General features: G+C 40.9%; 1 protein-coding gene across 3 annotated transcripts in view; it reads right to left on the bottom strand.

Moving 5' to 3' along the window:
* Nucleotides 1-14,757, bottom strand: part of NME7 (NME/NM23 family member 7) — a 90,170-nt gene that overhangs the window by 43,220 nt on the left and 32,193 nt on the right. For all 3 annotated transcript variants that reach the window (XM_030448453.1, XM_030448468.1, XM_030448461.1), the window contains one exon: nt 12,483-12,588. In XM_030448453.1, coding sequence (XP_030304313.1) covers nt 12,483-12,588 — 106 coding nt within the window. The remainder of the gene's footprint in view (nt 1-12,482; nt 12,589-14,757) is intronic.

Here is a 14,757-nt window from a genome sequence, read left to right as displayed (position 1 = left end):
TTAGTACTTAAACTGCAAGATTTTTTAGCACTGCATGGATTTATTAGATGAGAATAAAACAAAGCTAGTATTTAAGTTATAGCACACTCAAGATTTGAATTGTACACAGTCTGCTAATACCTGTGGCACAGGATTGGTGAGCTTCCTCCCATATTAAAAGGTCAGTGAAAGCTCTGAGTAAATGAGAGACATAGTTGCAGGGCTTTCAAAAATTGTATTCACAAATAAAAATGAAAAACCTGTCTCTGAAGTATCCTCCAATGTATTTTCACATTTCCTCATTCTCAAGGGTTTTAACAATAATTCTTGAACATGTGATTCAAAGAGGCAAGTGGTGGAATGCCTTGGGTTAGTGCAGTGGTGTTGTGAAAGCCAACAAGAGGGGGGGTAAAGAGGTGGCTCCTGTGAGAAACTGCTGGAAGCTCCCCCACTTCCAACCCTGGCCCTGCCCCTGCCAAAGCCCGAGTAGATACGGGAATCTGGATGTGCCTCTGATAGTGACACATTCAAGAAGGGGGAAATGAAACAGCAAAAATATAAAATGAGACCTGCAGAGCAGAGAGGAGAAGGTGAGAGAGCAATGCCAGAGAAAAGACACCCAGGTCAGTGAAGAAGGTGGGGGAAAGGTGCCCAAGCAGAGATTTCCCCACAGCCCGTGGTGAGATGGCAGCTGTGCCCCTGCAACCCATGGAGGAGCGTGGGGGAGCAGTCCCTGAAGGACCACGGTGGGATAAATGTGGATTTGTAGCCCCTGAAGTGTCACAGGAGGGCAGACATGAAGGAGCAGCCTGTGTAGGATCATGGAGAGGGGCAGTTGTGGATCTGCAGCCATGGAGGTCCCCGTGGCAGAGGAGGTGACTGCTCCCAAAGCAGAGGTGACTCTGTGGAGCAGCTCCTGAGGGACTGCACCTGTGGGAGGGACTCATGTCCCAGGGGTTCCTGAAGGGCTCTCCTGTGAGAGGGACCCCGTGTTGGAGTCAGAGAAGAATGTGAGGAGTCCTCCCCCTGAGGAGGAAGGAGCAGCAGAAACACCATGAGGGGAACTGACCCTGAACCCCCCCTGCCCTGTGCCCTGAGGGGGAGGCAGCAGGGGAGGGATCCGGGACCAGGAGGAAGGGAGGGGTGGGGGTAAGAGGAAGGTATTAACATCTGGCCGTGTTTTCTCTGTCTTCCTGTAGATTAATTTAGGTTGTTTTCCTTCCCAGGTTGCATCTATCTAGTTTTTGCCTGCTACCATAACTGGGGAGTGAAAACCTCCCTCTCTGTGTCTTGACGAAGGAGCCTTTGAGTGGATTTTCTCCTCCCTACCCCACAGTGGGGCAGGGGGGTGAGGGAGCAGAGGCCCGGTTGGTGCCGGCTGGGCCTGAACCCTGACATCGATCTTCAGAGCCAATATCCCTGTCAACAGCCACCGCTTCACCAAAAACCAACGAAGACCAAGGCAGGGCAGCAACAGACAAATGACAACTACCACTTGCAGGGAAAACGCTACTTTGGTGTGGGAAAGCTGCTTAGCACAACAGATCTCCATTTTACACTCTATCAGTCAAGAATGGGCCGCTCACAGAGGTCTTCACAGCCAGAAAGTATCTAATTAAAATATCAGTTATCGGTTTCTGGGGTACTATGAAGATCTGCTTTTCACAGCACTTTTGTCCCCAGCAGTTTAACAAGCTGCAAGCAAAATCTGTGTTTTAGAGAAACAAGGAGGAACTCAAATATTCATCTTTTTGTGCTCTTTCTCTACTAAAGTTATTGAGACTTTTCTTCTCAGTAGATAGGGGACGGGGTCCTTTCATGACAGAAATCGAAGTAGAAATGTATGTTGCATACAGGGCTTTAACAGGAGTTAATTATATATTTATATATATATTTATGTATTAATAATTAACTGTTATAAACCCATACATGTTTACCTTTTATTCCTGAGTTCATTCTCATTCATCATAACATCAGAGTACCAGAATGCTCACAACTGTAACACATAAAAGGCTTAACCAAAAGGATCATTCTCACAATTATACATAAAAAGATGTCTGGACAAAAAAATTCACAGCACTTTGAGAAAGAAGCATGAGATTTCCTTTTGTGTTTGCAAAGCAGGATCTTACTTCCACTTCCGAGATGTGGAAACTGAGACAAAGGAGGATAAGCAAGTTTTCTGTGTGAACTCCACAAATCCAGTGACTGGGCCTCGTCCCAGTTTGGGCTATATATGTATCACTTCTCCTTCTTTTAAATTCTACCTGAACCAAAATAGAAACCAAAAGCACAAAGGCAATCCCCAAGCAACAGAGGAGTGGATGCACAAGGCTCAGCCTGGGATCTGTTTCAGGCTTTCAGACGGTTGTATTGACTTAACTGGGACACATCCTATCCATGCAAAGTCCTTGAATTCCAGTAGAGTGGGACTCAGAGCTGGGCCTTCCTACAATGTATTTCTGTTGAAGTTCTTACCGATCTTTGTTTCAGAAAACACTGCAAAACACCATGCAGTAAGAAAATGACAGATGTCCTCAAAAAAGTGCAATTTTTCCTATCTGTTGGCCTACCTATGCCCTGAAGAACAAGGTTTATCTATCTCTTTTCCTACTTAGAAAAAATGCTACTCTAGACATTCTTATAATGAAACATAAACATACCATTTCTAGATTCCCCAGAAGTTTGGCCCATAGTGACAATCTGCAGCTACTGATCTCTCAGCCTCACTGTGTACTGGATGAAAAAAGATATCCAGTAATTTTTGTATTTGTACAATACCAAGAAGTAAGTCACACAGGGCCAAGAGGGAGAAGGGGAGATCAAAAACTACCCCAGGATAACCATGGGAGTGGGGTAAAGGCAAGTGCATGGGAACTTAACTCTGGATGTTAAAACCCTCAAGAGATCCTCCATGATCTCCTCCAGACTTTACTAATTTTAGATTCCACTGCCTGAGGAAGGTTTGACAACTCACTGTAAGTGATAAATAGTAAATAAACTGCAAGATCTATCATTTATTTTCAACTTGGCAAAAGACTATCAGATATGCCTGCATTCTGTGCCTTGGCTCTTTTCAGACGCAATACCTTGCCTTTTTCCTTATGCTCTGATTTGAAAAAGGACAGTTAAGAGGACAGACTTCAAGATACTTTCAAGATACTTATCTTTTGCTCCAAGGTGCCTTTTTTTTTTCCTCTCTGATATGTTTTCAAAAACTTCTGACAACAAGTGTTCCATTATATCCCCAGATGTCAGGCCAGTGATACACTTTGAAGTTTTCCTTCATTATTAGATTAAATCTGCTTTTATCTAAATTAGTAAATATGCACATTTTCCGAATGTACATGGAGAAAGCTGTTGTCTCCATCTCAGTTTAAATAAATTAAATCCTTCAAGTTTTCACCAAGTTTTCACTGGTTGAATTTCTTATTCTTTTTGTTCTCAGTTGATTATGATATTTTTGAATCAGGGTACCCAGAACCCAGATGTGGTCACAAGATGTCACCAGCACTGAACAGAAGTAGTTACTGACAAAAAATCTAAACAAAGTGTGTCCAAAATTGTGAACACTGATTATGATCTATCACTATTCTCCCAACCAGTTCTCTACTGACTTTTCACTAATACCCTGACAGTCCTTCTCTATTTCATATTTGTGTATTTATTTTCCCTCCTCAACAGCAGTGCTATGCAGTTGTTTCTATTCAGTTTCATCTTCTCATTGCTTCATTTTTGCACTTCATTAGGAATGTTCTGATTTCTAATTACATCCTCTAAAACTACAGCAGGCACTTGGTACCACCTGCAAACACTGCAAGCATTCTCTGTCCTTACCCATCCAAGTCATTAATGACAATATTGACAAGAATATTGTGTCACTTAAGGATGGGTGACACCACTTCTAAAGCTCTTTTAATCTCTTTTAATCTTTTAAAGCTTATGTTCAGTTCAATGTTAAGGAAAAGAGCTATGGAAATGCTCAGAGTATCACAGAATCATGGAATGATCATGGTTATAAAGGACCCTCAAGATCATCAAGTCCAACTGTCAGTTCTATACCACCATAACCACTAAATCATCTCCTGAAGCACCATGTATACCCATTTCTTTTACACCTCCAGGAATGGTGACTCTACCACTTCCCTCAGAAACCTGTTCTCATGCTTCACTACTCTTCCAGTGAAGAAATTTTTCCTAGTATCCAATCTGAATCTCGCCTGGCACAAGCTGAACCCATTTTTTCTTATTCCTCTTATGCTGCATAGATCTGAATGTACATTTGTGAAATAAAATTTTTGCGTTCTTAACAGCAAGGGGCTTTGACAAAAGCAGTAATTAGACTATCTGTCTCTGATTTACCTTCCTTTATGGATAGCAAACTCAGACAATTCAGAGATCAGCAAAGGATATTTTCCTTCAAAAAAACTCCATGGTTTAAATGACATGCTAAATGACTCCTGATTCATCCATTTTCTCGTTATGAAAGTAGTTTCATTAGCTTGCAGTTCCCTGGACCACTCTTAGAATTGACTTTTTTCAAACCTTTTAGGAATGAAAATCCAAAAATGCAGTAATAAACACTTCTTCCTGATGTCATTTTTTTTTTAATGTTACACCATGGTCCCTGGATACAGGTGATTTTTAAGCAACATGAGCAAATAAAGTGCATTTTCACTTTGCATAAATGCAACTTCTTCCTGGACAAATCCATTTACAAAAATAATATACACCTAAAAGCACAGTGCTTTACTTGGTAGTTTTCACATGACTGCAGCTCTAAGACTGCAATCACGTATCACTTGTGGCAATACAAGAGGTCACATCTCAAACACTCCACTGTACTTGTCTGAAGCATCTGCAAAGATTTATTTTTCATTCCACTTTTGTTCCCATTTCCAGCTTCTATCTTCAAATAGTTCCTTCCAAGCTTCTAGTCGTTAAGTGTATGAAGGCTATGCCCCTTTGTACTCAGTCTTGTAGATAAGATACAAAGAAAAGTTCTGCCTAAAATGAGGTGAAGTCATAGAATCATAGAATCATAGAATCCTTGGGGTTGGAAGGGACCTCGAAAGATCATCTAGTCCAACCCCCCCTGCCAGAGCAGGGCCACCTAGAGCACTTCGCATAGGAACGTGTCCAGGCGGGTTTTGAATGTCTCCAGTGAAGGAGACTCCATGGGCAGCCTGTTCCAGGGCTCTGTCACCCTTACAGGAAAAAATTCCTCCGGATATTCAACTTGAACCTCCTGTGCTCCAATTTACACCCATTACCCCTTGTCCTATCACTGGTCACCACTGAGAAAAGCCTAACTCCATCTCCCTGACACTCACTCCTTACATATTTGAAAACATTGATGAGGTCACCCCTCAGTCTCCTTTTCTCCAAACTAAAGAGACCCAGTTCCCTCAGCCTTTCCTCATAAGGGAGATGTTCCACTCCCTTAATCATCTTAGTAGCTCTGCGCTGGACTCTTTCAAGCACTTCCCTCTCCTTCTTGAACTGAGGGGCCGTCCAAAGTCCAAAGCCTCTGCAGCTTATCTTTCTATCATGCACACTCATCACAAAAGATACACTCCTAGATTATTTATGAGAAAATAGATTTCCTTATTTTTCCTAAAGTAGAAGAAAACAGCTTTCTGAAAACCTTGTTGTACTTCTAAGTATCCTGAAAACAAAAGTAATGAGTTAATCTAACTTATGTCTAAAAATTCAGGGAGAAAAAAAAAAAAAAAAAAAAAGGTTGGAAAAAATTTTAAACATCTTCTAGTTCCAACCTTCCTGCATAGGCAGGGACACCTCCCACTAGACCAGGTTGCACAAAGCCCCATCCCCATCCAACCTGGCTTTGAACATTTCCAGGGAGGGGGCACCCACAGCTTCCCTGGGCAACCTGTTCCAGTCTCTCACCACACTCAGGCTAAAGAATTTCTTCACAATGTCTAACCTAAATCTACCCCCTTCCAATTTAAAAAGATTGCCCCCTGTCCTATCTCTATGTGCCCTGGTAAAAAGTGCCTCCACAGCTTTCTTGTAGATCCCCTTTAGGTACTGGAAGGCCACTACAAGGTCTCTCCAGACCCTTCTCTTCTCCAGGCTGAACAACCCCAGCTGTCAGCCTGTTTTCCTAGGAGGAAGTGCTGGAGAGGAGAGAATGCTCCTGCCCTCTGATCATCTTTGTGCACTCATTTCAATGGCTTGATATCCTTCCTCTGCTGGGGGTTACCTGCTGACCACACTGCTTTTGATGCAGCCCAGGATATGGTTGTCTTTCTGGGTGCAGCCCATGCTGAGAGTCTCATCAACCAACACCCTGAAATCCTTTTTTTCCTCAGGACTATTTTCAAACTGTTCTCTGTTCAGCCTGTATTTGTGCTTAGGACTGCCTTAGGACTCAGGGGCAGGACTTGCACTTGGCCTTGTTGAATTTCATGTGGTTTGCATGGGCCCACCTCTCAATCCTGTCAAGGTCTCTCTGGATGGCACCCCTTCCCTCCAGCAATGCCACTCATTACTGGTCTCCATTTGGACATCAAGCTGTTGACTACAACTCCGAGTTCAACCAGCCAGCCAATTACTTATCCACCAACTAGTCCATACATCAAATCCATGTCTTTCCAATTTAGAGAACAGGATGCCATGCAAGACAGGAAGACATGCAATTTGCACAAATTCTGGTAGACACATATAATCTTGATAAAAACCAATGAGATAGATCCATAGTCCTGAGAATAATGACTGATTTGCACCTCTTCTATTCCATCCTCTTTTTCTCTTCTAGCTTATTTCTTGTTCATAACTGTCTTGTGATATACTAAGCACACTACAGAGGTCAATGGACATTTTCACAGTGATGCCTCCTGCCTTTCAAAGAGCAACAAGTATCACATGTCAGGAACAGCTCTTCCGTTGTTTGCTGTCAGACATATAATCTATTAAAATGCTGACTGCATTCCTTCTATCCCTACTCTTGTAAATTAAATTTGATATCTTATTTAAGTAAGCCTTGTTTCTGTACCTGCTCAAGCCTGAACCACTGTTCTTCGTAATCTTTTTGTCAAAATTAGGTTTGCCTCTGAAGCCAGGAACTACTCTCTCAACTAAAATTTTTAAACTCTTTGTACAAATAAGGAAATTTGATTGTTATGATTACCTGTCATGCAGCAATTTGTTATCGATATAAAGGTCTATGACTCTCTAAAGCAGCCCAGTAGGTAATCAATCAAGAATGGAGCTCAATCTCTAAGATTTATCAATTTAGAAACAGATTTTTAAAACCACAGAATACCTTTTCCACTTAGAAAACAAAACCCTCTCCTGTTTCTTCTGTTTTCTATCAGAGTTAAATTTTAGGTTTGGTATGTTTTTAACTATTACAAAAGAGGGACAAGGATTTAACTTACCAGCAGTAAGTTTAGCACATACTAAGAGAACACACATATCTGGGTAGCCACTCTCACATCTAGGAGGTTCCCTTATCTCTAGGCAGGCCTTTCAGTTTGCATCCAATGAATTTCTGACCAGCAGTTTTGTTTTTCAAGTTCATGGCACAGGTCTAAGCACAAGTTTGGTTTTGGAAAAACTCTGAAATTAGGAGAATCCATGTCTCAGTTTGAGATTGCAGAAATTCCATCTCTCAAGCTCTGTGCTGTAAACCAAGTACAAAATGTAAAATATAACATACTTCCAACCTCAGCTTTTATATCCTGATCATCACTGTTTTAATTTTTTTTTGTTTTTGCTGCTCATTTTTCAAACAAATTAATGAAAACCCACACCAAATAAATTTTAAACTAGTCATGAAATATCAAGTTCTAGTTCTAACAGCCCAGATGACTAAACATTTATGTGCATTACACATAAATACATTAAAGTTAATCCCACCCAGTGATCTGCAAGGTGCTATTTATATTGACAAAACAGTCAAGTCACGACTGTCCTCAGGGCATTAAACTAAAGTTCATCTATTTTGGTGCCTTTACAATTTTGGCTTCTGAGTACTACTGCTAATACCTCCAGATCTAGTAACATAAAGTTAGCGTCAAAATTATTGCAGCTGTGACCTTGTATCTGAATTGTCTGAAGCTCCCATCATAGAAAGCAGGTTGGTTACAGAATACAGGTGCACACTAAAACTCTCCAGTTATTGTACAATTAAGCCCAACAATCCCGATCAACACACTGAGGAGCTGGCTTACTGGTTACTAATCCACCTCGACTTAATACTGGTGTCAGAAGAAGAGAATGAGGAGGATAAAAGGCACTGAAGAGCACAGCAAACTCTAGAGGGGTCAAACTACACTGTGTCTCCCCACCACACCTCCAGTCAGAACACGGAGCAGCATCAGGTTGCTTTCACATTGCTTCAGCTCCCAGTACAGAACTGGACCTTCCTGAAACCCCTCTTCAGAGTTATATTTTAACTACCTCACCACTGCCAACTTGCCAGAGAGCCAGGGAAGCGCTTCATCTCCACCAGGAGAGCTGCTACAGAATGAGCTAAAGCACTCTGGGCTACACATCAAAGACCTTCCAGCTGGTTTCCCATCTCTGATCCCCCACAGAAGACATCAGGCTGACACCAGACTGACAAAATAGCTGTTGTCTTACTGCTTAAGAGATGCATATGACACGTTCCTGGAGGGCCAGCGATACCACCCTTCCAGCACTACAGCTCCCTTGACAGCTGAAGTAAACCTCACATAACATCCCTTTATCAGCCCCCAGGGTTCCCCTGCAGCCTGGCAGACACTTCCAGCGCTGTCACTCACAGGACCAAGCATGCGCGGAAGCGCTTTGCCAGGTCCTGCTGCAGGCGGTGGGGCTGCTGCGGCTGCCTAGCAAACAGATGCTTCTGTATGCCCATCAGCAGAGGGTCAACAAGGCCAGAGATAAAACCAACAGTGATTTTCCACTGCTTTGACGCTGGGTGGGGACCCTATATACCCTCTGCAGTAATCAAAGGCAGTTTCTAAGAAAGGACTCTGCCTGACAATTAACTAGTGTAAACTAGAGATTAGATCCAGCCTTTTGACAGCAAGGTGAAGCTCACTGAAAACCTCCTAGCTTATGGCTGTGGTGAAAGCAAACCATCTTCCAGGATGGGAAAAAAAGAAGATTTTTCCTTCTAAGAATCAGTTACGCAATGGAGTGCAGAGGAAAAAGAAACACTGGGGAAAAGGACTGATTAAAAAAATTCCAATCATTAATTTTGGTCAATATTTCTTGCAGGAATATAGAGCTCCATATAAGCTTAAGCTTAAGCATGTAAGTGAAACTTCACCTAATTGTGCATGAGTAATGAGCAGATTATATTAACGTTAATTAGATAATCAAGTTCAAAGCCTCAGCGAGTACATGTAAAATGGCAAAAGGTTTATTTTTAGATACTCAATGAAAATTGTGGAACACTAATCAAATCTGCAATGAAGAAGAGGGTCTGCTACTTTGACCCACATAAACTCCTCTCCATGCCTCCACCAAACCACCTTCTCACACTGATGGCCACGCAGGCATTTCCTTTCCTCTCCAGCACTGTGTTTCCACATACACTCTCCCCATCAGAAACAGCAGGAGTGGACAGCCACAGCTAGAAGCACTGCTGTTGTAGGTAAGGAAAGTGCTTATTTTTAGACCATGAAGTCTCCTAGATGCAATTTTGCCAAAAGGGCAACTCATTGGTTGCTATAGCACCAACGTCAACAGAGATGCCAGGATTGTTGCTGGCATAACCAGAATGTCTCAGGTATCACTGAATATAGTTCCTAACAGCTATTAAAAGGGAGATGAGATGAACAGAGCCTCCACAGCCTGTCACAAATCACTGAGCCCAAATAGGTTGACCATTCCCTTCTCAAACCTTCTGCCTCAGATATACAATCTCAGAGGGCCAATCTGCTCTGCTTTCATGTCTCTGCTCTCTAATCCTTAAAGTAGGCTTTTCCCTTCTTTTCTGCCTATTCCAGTTCCTTGAGCAGACTGTTTGGTCCCCAAAACCCTTTCATTATGCTATTCCCTGACTCCAAACAATCTGCATAGGGAAGGAGAAATGGTGGCATTTCCATAGAGACAGCCTGTCACTGGATACACAGCAAGCTTGGAACTTCTTTAAAAGTCTTAAAATCTATAGGAGACAAAGACTGCCTCCTCTAAGAAGGATTCAAATCTTCAGGTTTAAAACAGAAGTTTAATCATAAGAGAATAATTTCAGAATTAAGACTTCCGAACTTTTTTCAAATCCATCACACAGCTGGCACTTCACTCTCTTGTGCATGGTTCTTCCACTGAGGACAATGCAAAGTGCTTGATCAGGAGACAAAAAGTAGCAAAGATATGCCACTCATTGATATTTTGTTGTTACAAAAAAATAGGCTGAAGAGAGATAGAAGAAAGACTAAACAAAACAGAAGAGGACACGCTAAGAAAGCCAAATCCTCTCCCTTGCAACACTGCTGTCCCATTGGGCTGATGTTGGAGAGTTCCTGTGGCCCTTGCGGAGGATTCCTCTTGCCTCATCTCTACAGACTGGAACCAGTCCAGTGCTCTCAAGAGAGCGGCCATGGTGCAGCCACAGTGACTCTTCACTAAGCCCAATTTCCCATCAGAAGCCATACTTCTGAAGACTGCCATAGTCTCATAATCTCTTTTAAAATGCAGCACCTGTGGCTTTTGAAACCATTCCAAGTACCACTGTAGAGAACAGGCAAGAACACAGAGCTCAAGTAAGGTAAAGACATAGTCAGTCCCTGAATTACATCATTCTTGGTATTAATTTAAAACTGGTAAATGCTTTGCTGACTCAGAAAAGAAAATTAAATTTTGATTTCTCCATTCTTTGAGAGTAGGAATCAAAGCTGTATGGATGGAGAACACTCACACAAAGTATGCTTTGTCTTTCAATTTTAGTTGTGTTTGGCAGCTATGCTCTGCCTTTCCAGCCCTCTTGTGATATGAGAAAAGGACTAGTATCAACTATGCAGTATTAAGCCCAACTTAAATCCAGTCTTTCTAGAGCTCACATTGCAAAGCTGGGTGTGTACTTATATTTCTGTTTATCTGCACCTGTACTTCTCTCTCAACCAACATAATCTCCCCTAGGAAGTCATACTCCCAGGGGCAAGTGCAAACAGGGCCAGAATTTGTCCTTTGATGATTGAGAAAAATTCTGGGAAGTTCCAGAAAAAAGATTAAAGTAACAGACAGGACACCACGAAGTCTACAGAAATGAGTATTAAAAGCAGAAAGGACAACCTGAACTCACTTAAGAGAGACTCTGAGCTTCTGTATGTAATAGAAATTATATGTTCTTATAAATATATGAAAGCATAGGCCAAGCCATACCTGTTGCTATTTTTACAATAAAATTAAGGTCCCTAACAATCCTGCCTTAGAAAAGTTGTCTCTGCAACCATTTAGCTAGGTAAGATCATAGTCCCAGCTGCTGCTTGTATTTCTGTAAAAGAAACATCACACTGACTTGCAGCATGGCAGACTTATCAGTAGCAGATACCATGCAAGGCCTCAATGAGATAACAGCCATATTATCAGCAGTGAGTGTGAGACTGTTTCTTGTGAAAGCCATTTTTTCTTTAGCAAGCTCTCCAAACATCCCACTTGAGGTGTGAAAGGCCTGGAAACTGCTACGGCCACTTCTGCTATTTCCATTTCAGCTATCCACAGAGAAGTGATTAAAATGTTGCAGTGTGCCCTGCATCTTACTAAGAAAAACCTCAGTGCTCTCACATGGTAATATTTATTCTGCACTTCAAAATTACTGTTGCAGTGCTAGAGCCAAAATATTTTACCCCACCCACTGCTCCTACACATTATCCTGTATCTAAGTACAGGATACAAAAGTGAGATTATTTTTTGCACAGGAACAGCTGGGCACTGAACATTTCTAATACTCACACTGTGAGCACACAGGGTATTCATATTCTACCATCATGGAAAGCATCATGGGAGTCCAACAAAATGCTTCATGTCTTTGGTTTCCTTTCATAGAGTAAATAAACTTTTCCTACTTTCCATACCCACTGCATTCAGCAGAACACTATTTGTATCAGCACAAACCTCCCCTTATGAGTAGTTTTAACTTAATGGGTTACTGCATGAGTGGAAGGCCCTGCAATATGGCCAGGTGTCCTGCTTTCACTCTGCCATGAGGTTGCATGAAAGACACGTGTGGTGGGCACAGGAGCAAAGACTGGATGTCACAATAAGACACATCAAATTTCATGTCTATTTTTATGGTTCTTTCTTTCACTTCTCACACCTCATTCTGAAACTAGGAAGTATCTGCATGGAAAGCACGTGACCCACTCTTGATGGGACTGAACTGCAAAAATACTAAAGGTGTATGAAAGATAATATATTTGCATACTTTCACATGTACTATGAAATTACCTCTCTTTCGTCTTATTTTCCCAAAAAAAAGGCACAGGAGTGATCATGGATACAATGAAACACATATTGCTTTCACCTCCACTATTTGCATTGCTTACCTTCATTAACAGCATGAGGCTTAATAATGCAACAAGTACAATTTGTGAATTTTGCTGTGTTGACTGGTCCACGACCTCCACTAGAGGGAAAGAACAACTCCAGCTCCTAAAAACAATCGCAATTAAATACATTTTAGTTCGATCTAGCTGCATACATGAGCTTTTATCCTAAGTATCAACATCTAAGTATCCATAGTCTCAGAAGACAAACCTTAACTATTTTTTGTGCTACAAATACTTTTCCTGTAACATTCTCTCAAACATAGCTTTACCTCTCTGGCAACATTGTTACAGCCATAAAAACCGATTTGAATGTTTCTTGCAATGTCTTTCTTTTCACTTCTGCAACACGATCCATTGCCATTAAGAGCATTCAAATGCTGCTGCTATAATGATTTGGTAGAGGTGTACCCAGCTTTCTAAATTCTTTTTCCTTGGTATTTTTCTCAAAATCCACTCCTATATGCATATATTTTATCTTCCCTCTTTTCACTTCATTTTTTCCACTGTACGAGCAAAAATGTGACTATCATCCATTTTTCAGTAATTTTACTTTCTCTATACAAAACCAGCCTCCATCCCATTATTTTACAACTTTTTTTCCTTTTGCCTTAGACAACTAACTTTATCTAAAATTGTTGTCTCACTCCTCATGCCTTATTGACCTTATTTTTATCTTACAGAATTGAAGCAGAGAACTCAAGTGCTCTGATTTTTTAGATTAATCAAAAGAACCTCCTTGTGTTCAATCACTTTCTGGCTCCCAACCTATTCGTATCTCAGGTATTGTATAGCTTGGGTCTCAGACCACATTGGGGTGCTTGATATTCAGCCTTCTTTTCTCGTGGTATTTTTTCACTGTTCACTACCAGCTTCACACTTTTTCCATAGCACTTATTCACATACATTACACAGTCTGCCAAATAACATTAGTCAAGTGCTTGAAACACAGATTCCATCTCAGAACTATTGGTCAAATTCAGTAAGAGAACTGATAAATTTCTATTTAAGGAAAATAATAATATCCTGGAAATACTACAACTGAATCTATCTGATTTCTTCCTGTGTAACAGTAGCAGTGCTCAAGGTCATTTCCTGGAATTGTCTCATTTAATTTAGTAGCTCAGTTCAGGTGCAATAGACTTAGTTACCTCTCAGTCTTTAGCTCATCACAATCTGACAATTTCTGTAATTCTTACTTTAACAATTACACAAGTCAATGGATTTTTCAAAAGAAGGCAAGATAGTTTTTGTTCTAGCAGAAACTCCTCATTTTAATTGGGCATGTCTGAGAAAAAAGGGTTCATTTCTCACATCCTTCTACTAATAAAATGCTGAATGCTTCAAAGACCCTGTCCTGCTTTTGTTTTTTTAGTTTAGCAGCCAGGAAAAGCCAGCAAAATATTTACAATATTTAACACTTGGTTTCATCATTAAGAGTCAAAAAAGGAAAGTAACTAAATAACACTGAAGGACAGGAATAACGAAATGCCAAACTAGTGGAGCCTTTAAAAGAAAATTATTTTTCTTTACCTTTATTACAGATCTAAAGAAACACCTAAGGAACAACGCAATCAATCTCCCAAACCAACTGTTCAGTTTACAAACATTCATTAGATGCAGCTGGGACCTCAGTTTTCCTCAAGATGAGTCTGTTTTGGTCACTCTGTCCTATGTTCTTTTCAGTTGAAGCTTCTGAAGGTGCAGCCAATAGTTTCCATGGCCAGTGCTATACAGCCAGATAACAATGGGCCTACTAAATTAAAATATGCACAGAGGTATTAAACCCACAATTTGGCTGATTTATTTGAAGACTAGTATCAGTAACACCATAAAAGATGCACACACCTGCAAAAGTTCAGCTAAATATTCTCATTGGTAATAAAAATACTGCAACTGAATGGGCCCTTTCAAAACATGCATTTCAAAAATAATGAAATATACAAGAACAACAAACCAGCCAAAGCACAACCTTATGCTTCTAATCAAAATTTATGCTAAGATACTCTTTCCTGTATTATTGGTTCAGAAGCTGTCACGAGCAGTACACAGAAACAAAGATAACTTTCACCCTTATGTATGAAGACATCTACCTATGTAACCAGAACAAGAGACTTTTCTGAATAAAATTCTACTTCATCAGAAAAGAACAATTTCATCAAAACTTTCTCACTACATACCATCTTCATCAAGGTTGCTAAAAGAAAAAGTATTTCAGGTCCACTTAGGTGGGGGTTGGTCTCTTTTGCCAGACGACTTTCAACAAGACAAGAGG

This window comes from Calypte anna, chromosome 1, assembly GCF_003957555.1.
Source record: "Calypte anna isolate BGI_N300 chromosome 1, bCalAnn1_v1.p, whole genome shotgun sequence".
In the NCBI taxonomy this organism is placed as follows: domain Eukaryota; kingdom Metazoa; phylum Chordata; class Aves; order Apodiformes; family Trochilidae; genus Calypte; species Calypte anna.
Note: the sequence above shows the minus strand (reverse complement) of the source record. Positions and strands in the feature narration are given on the sequence as shown.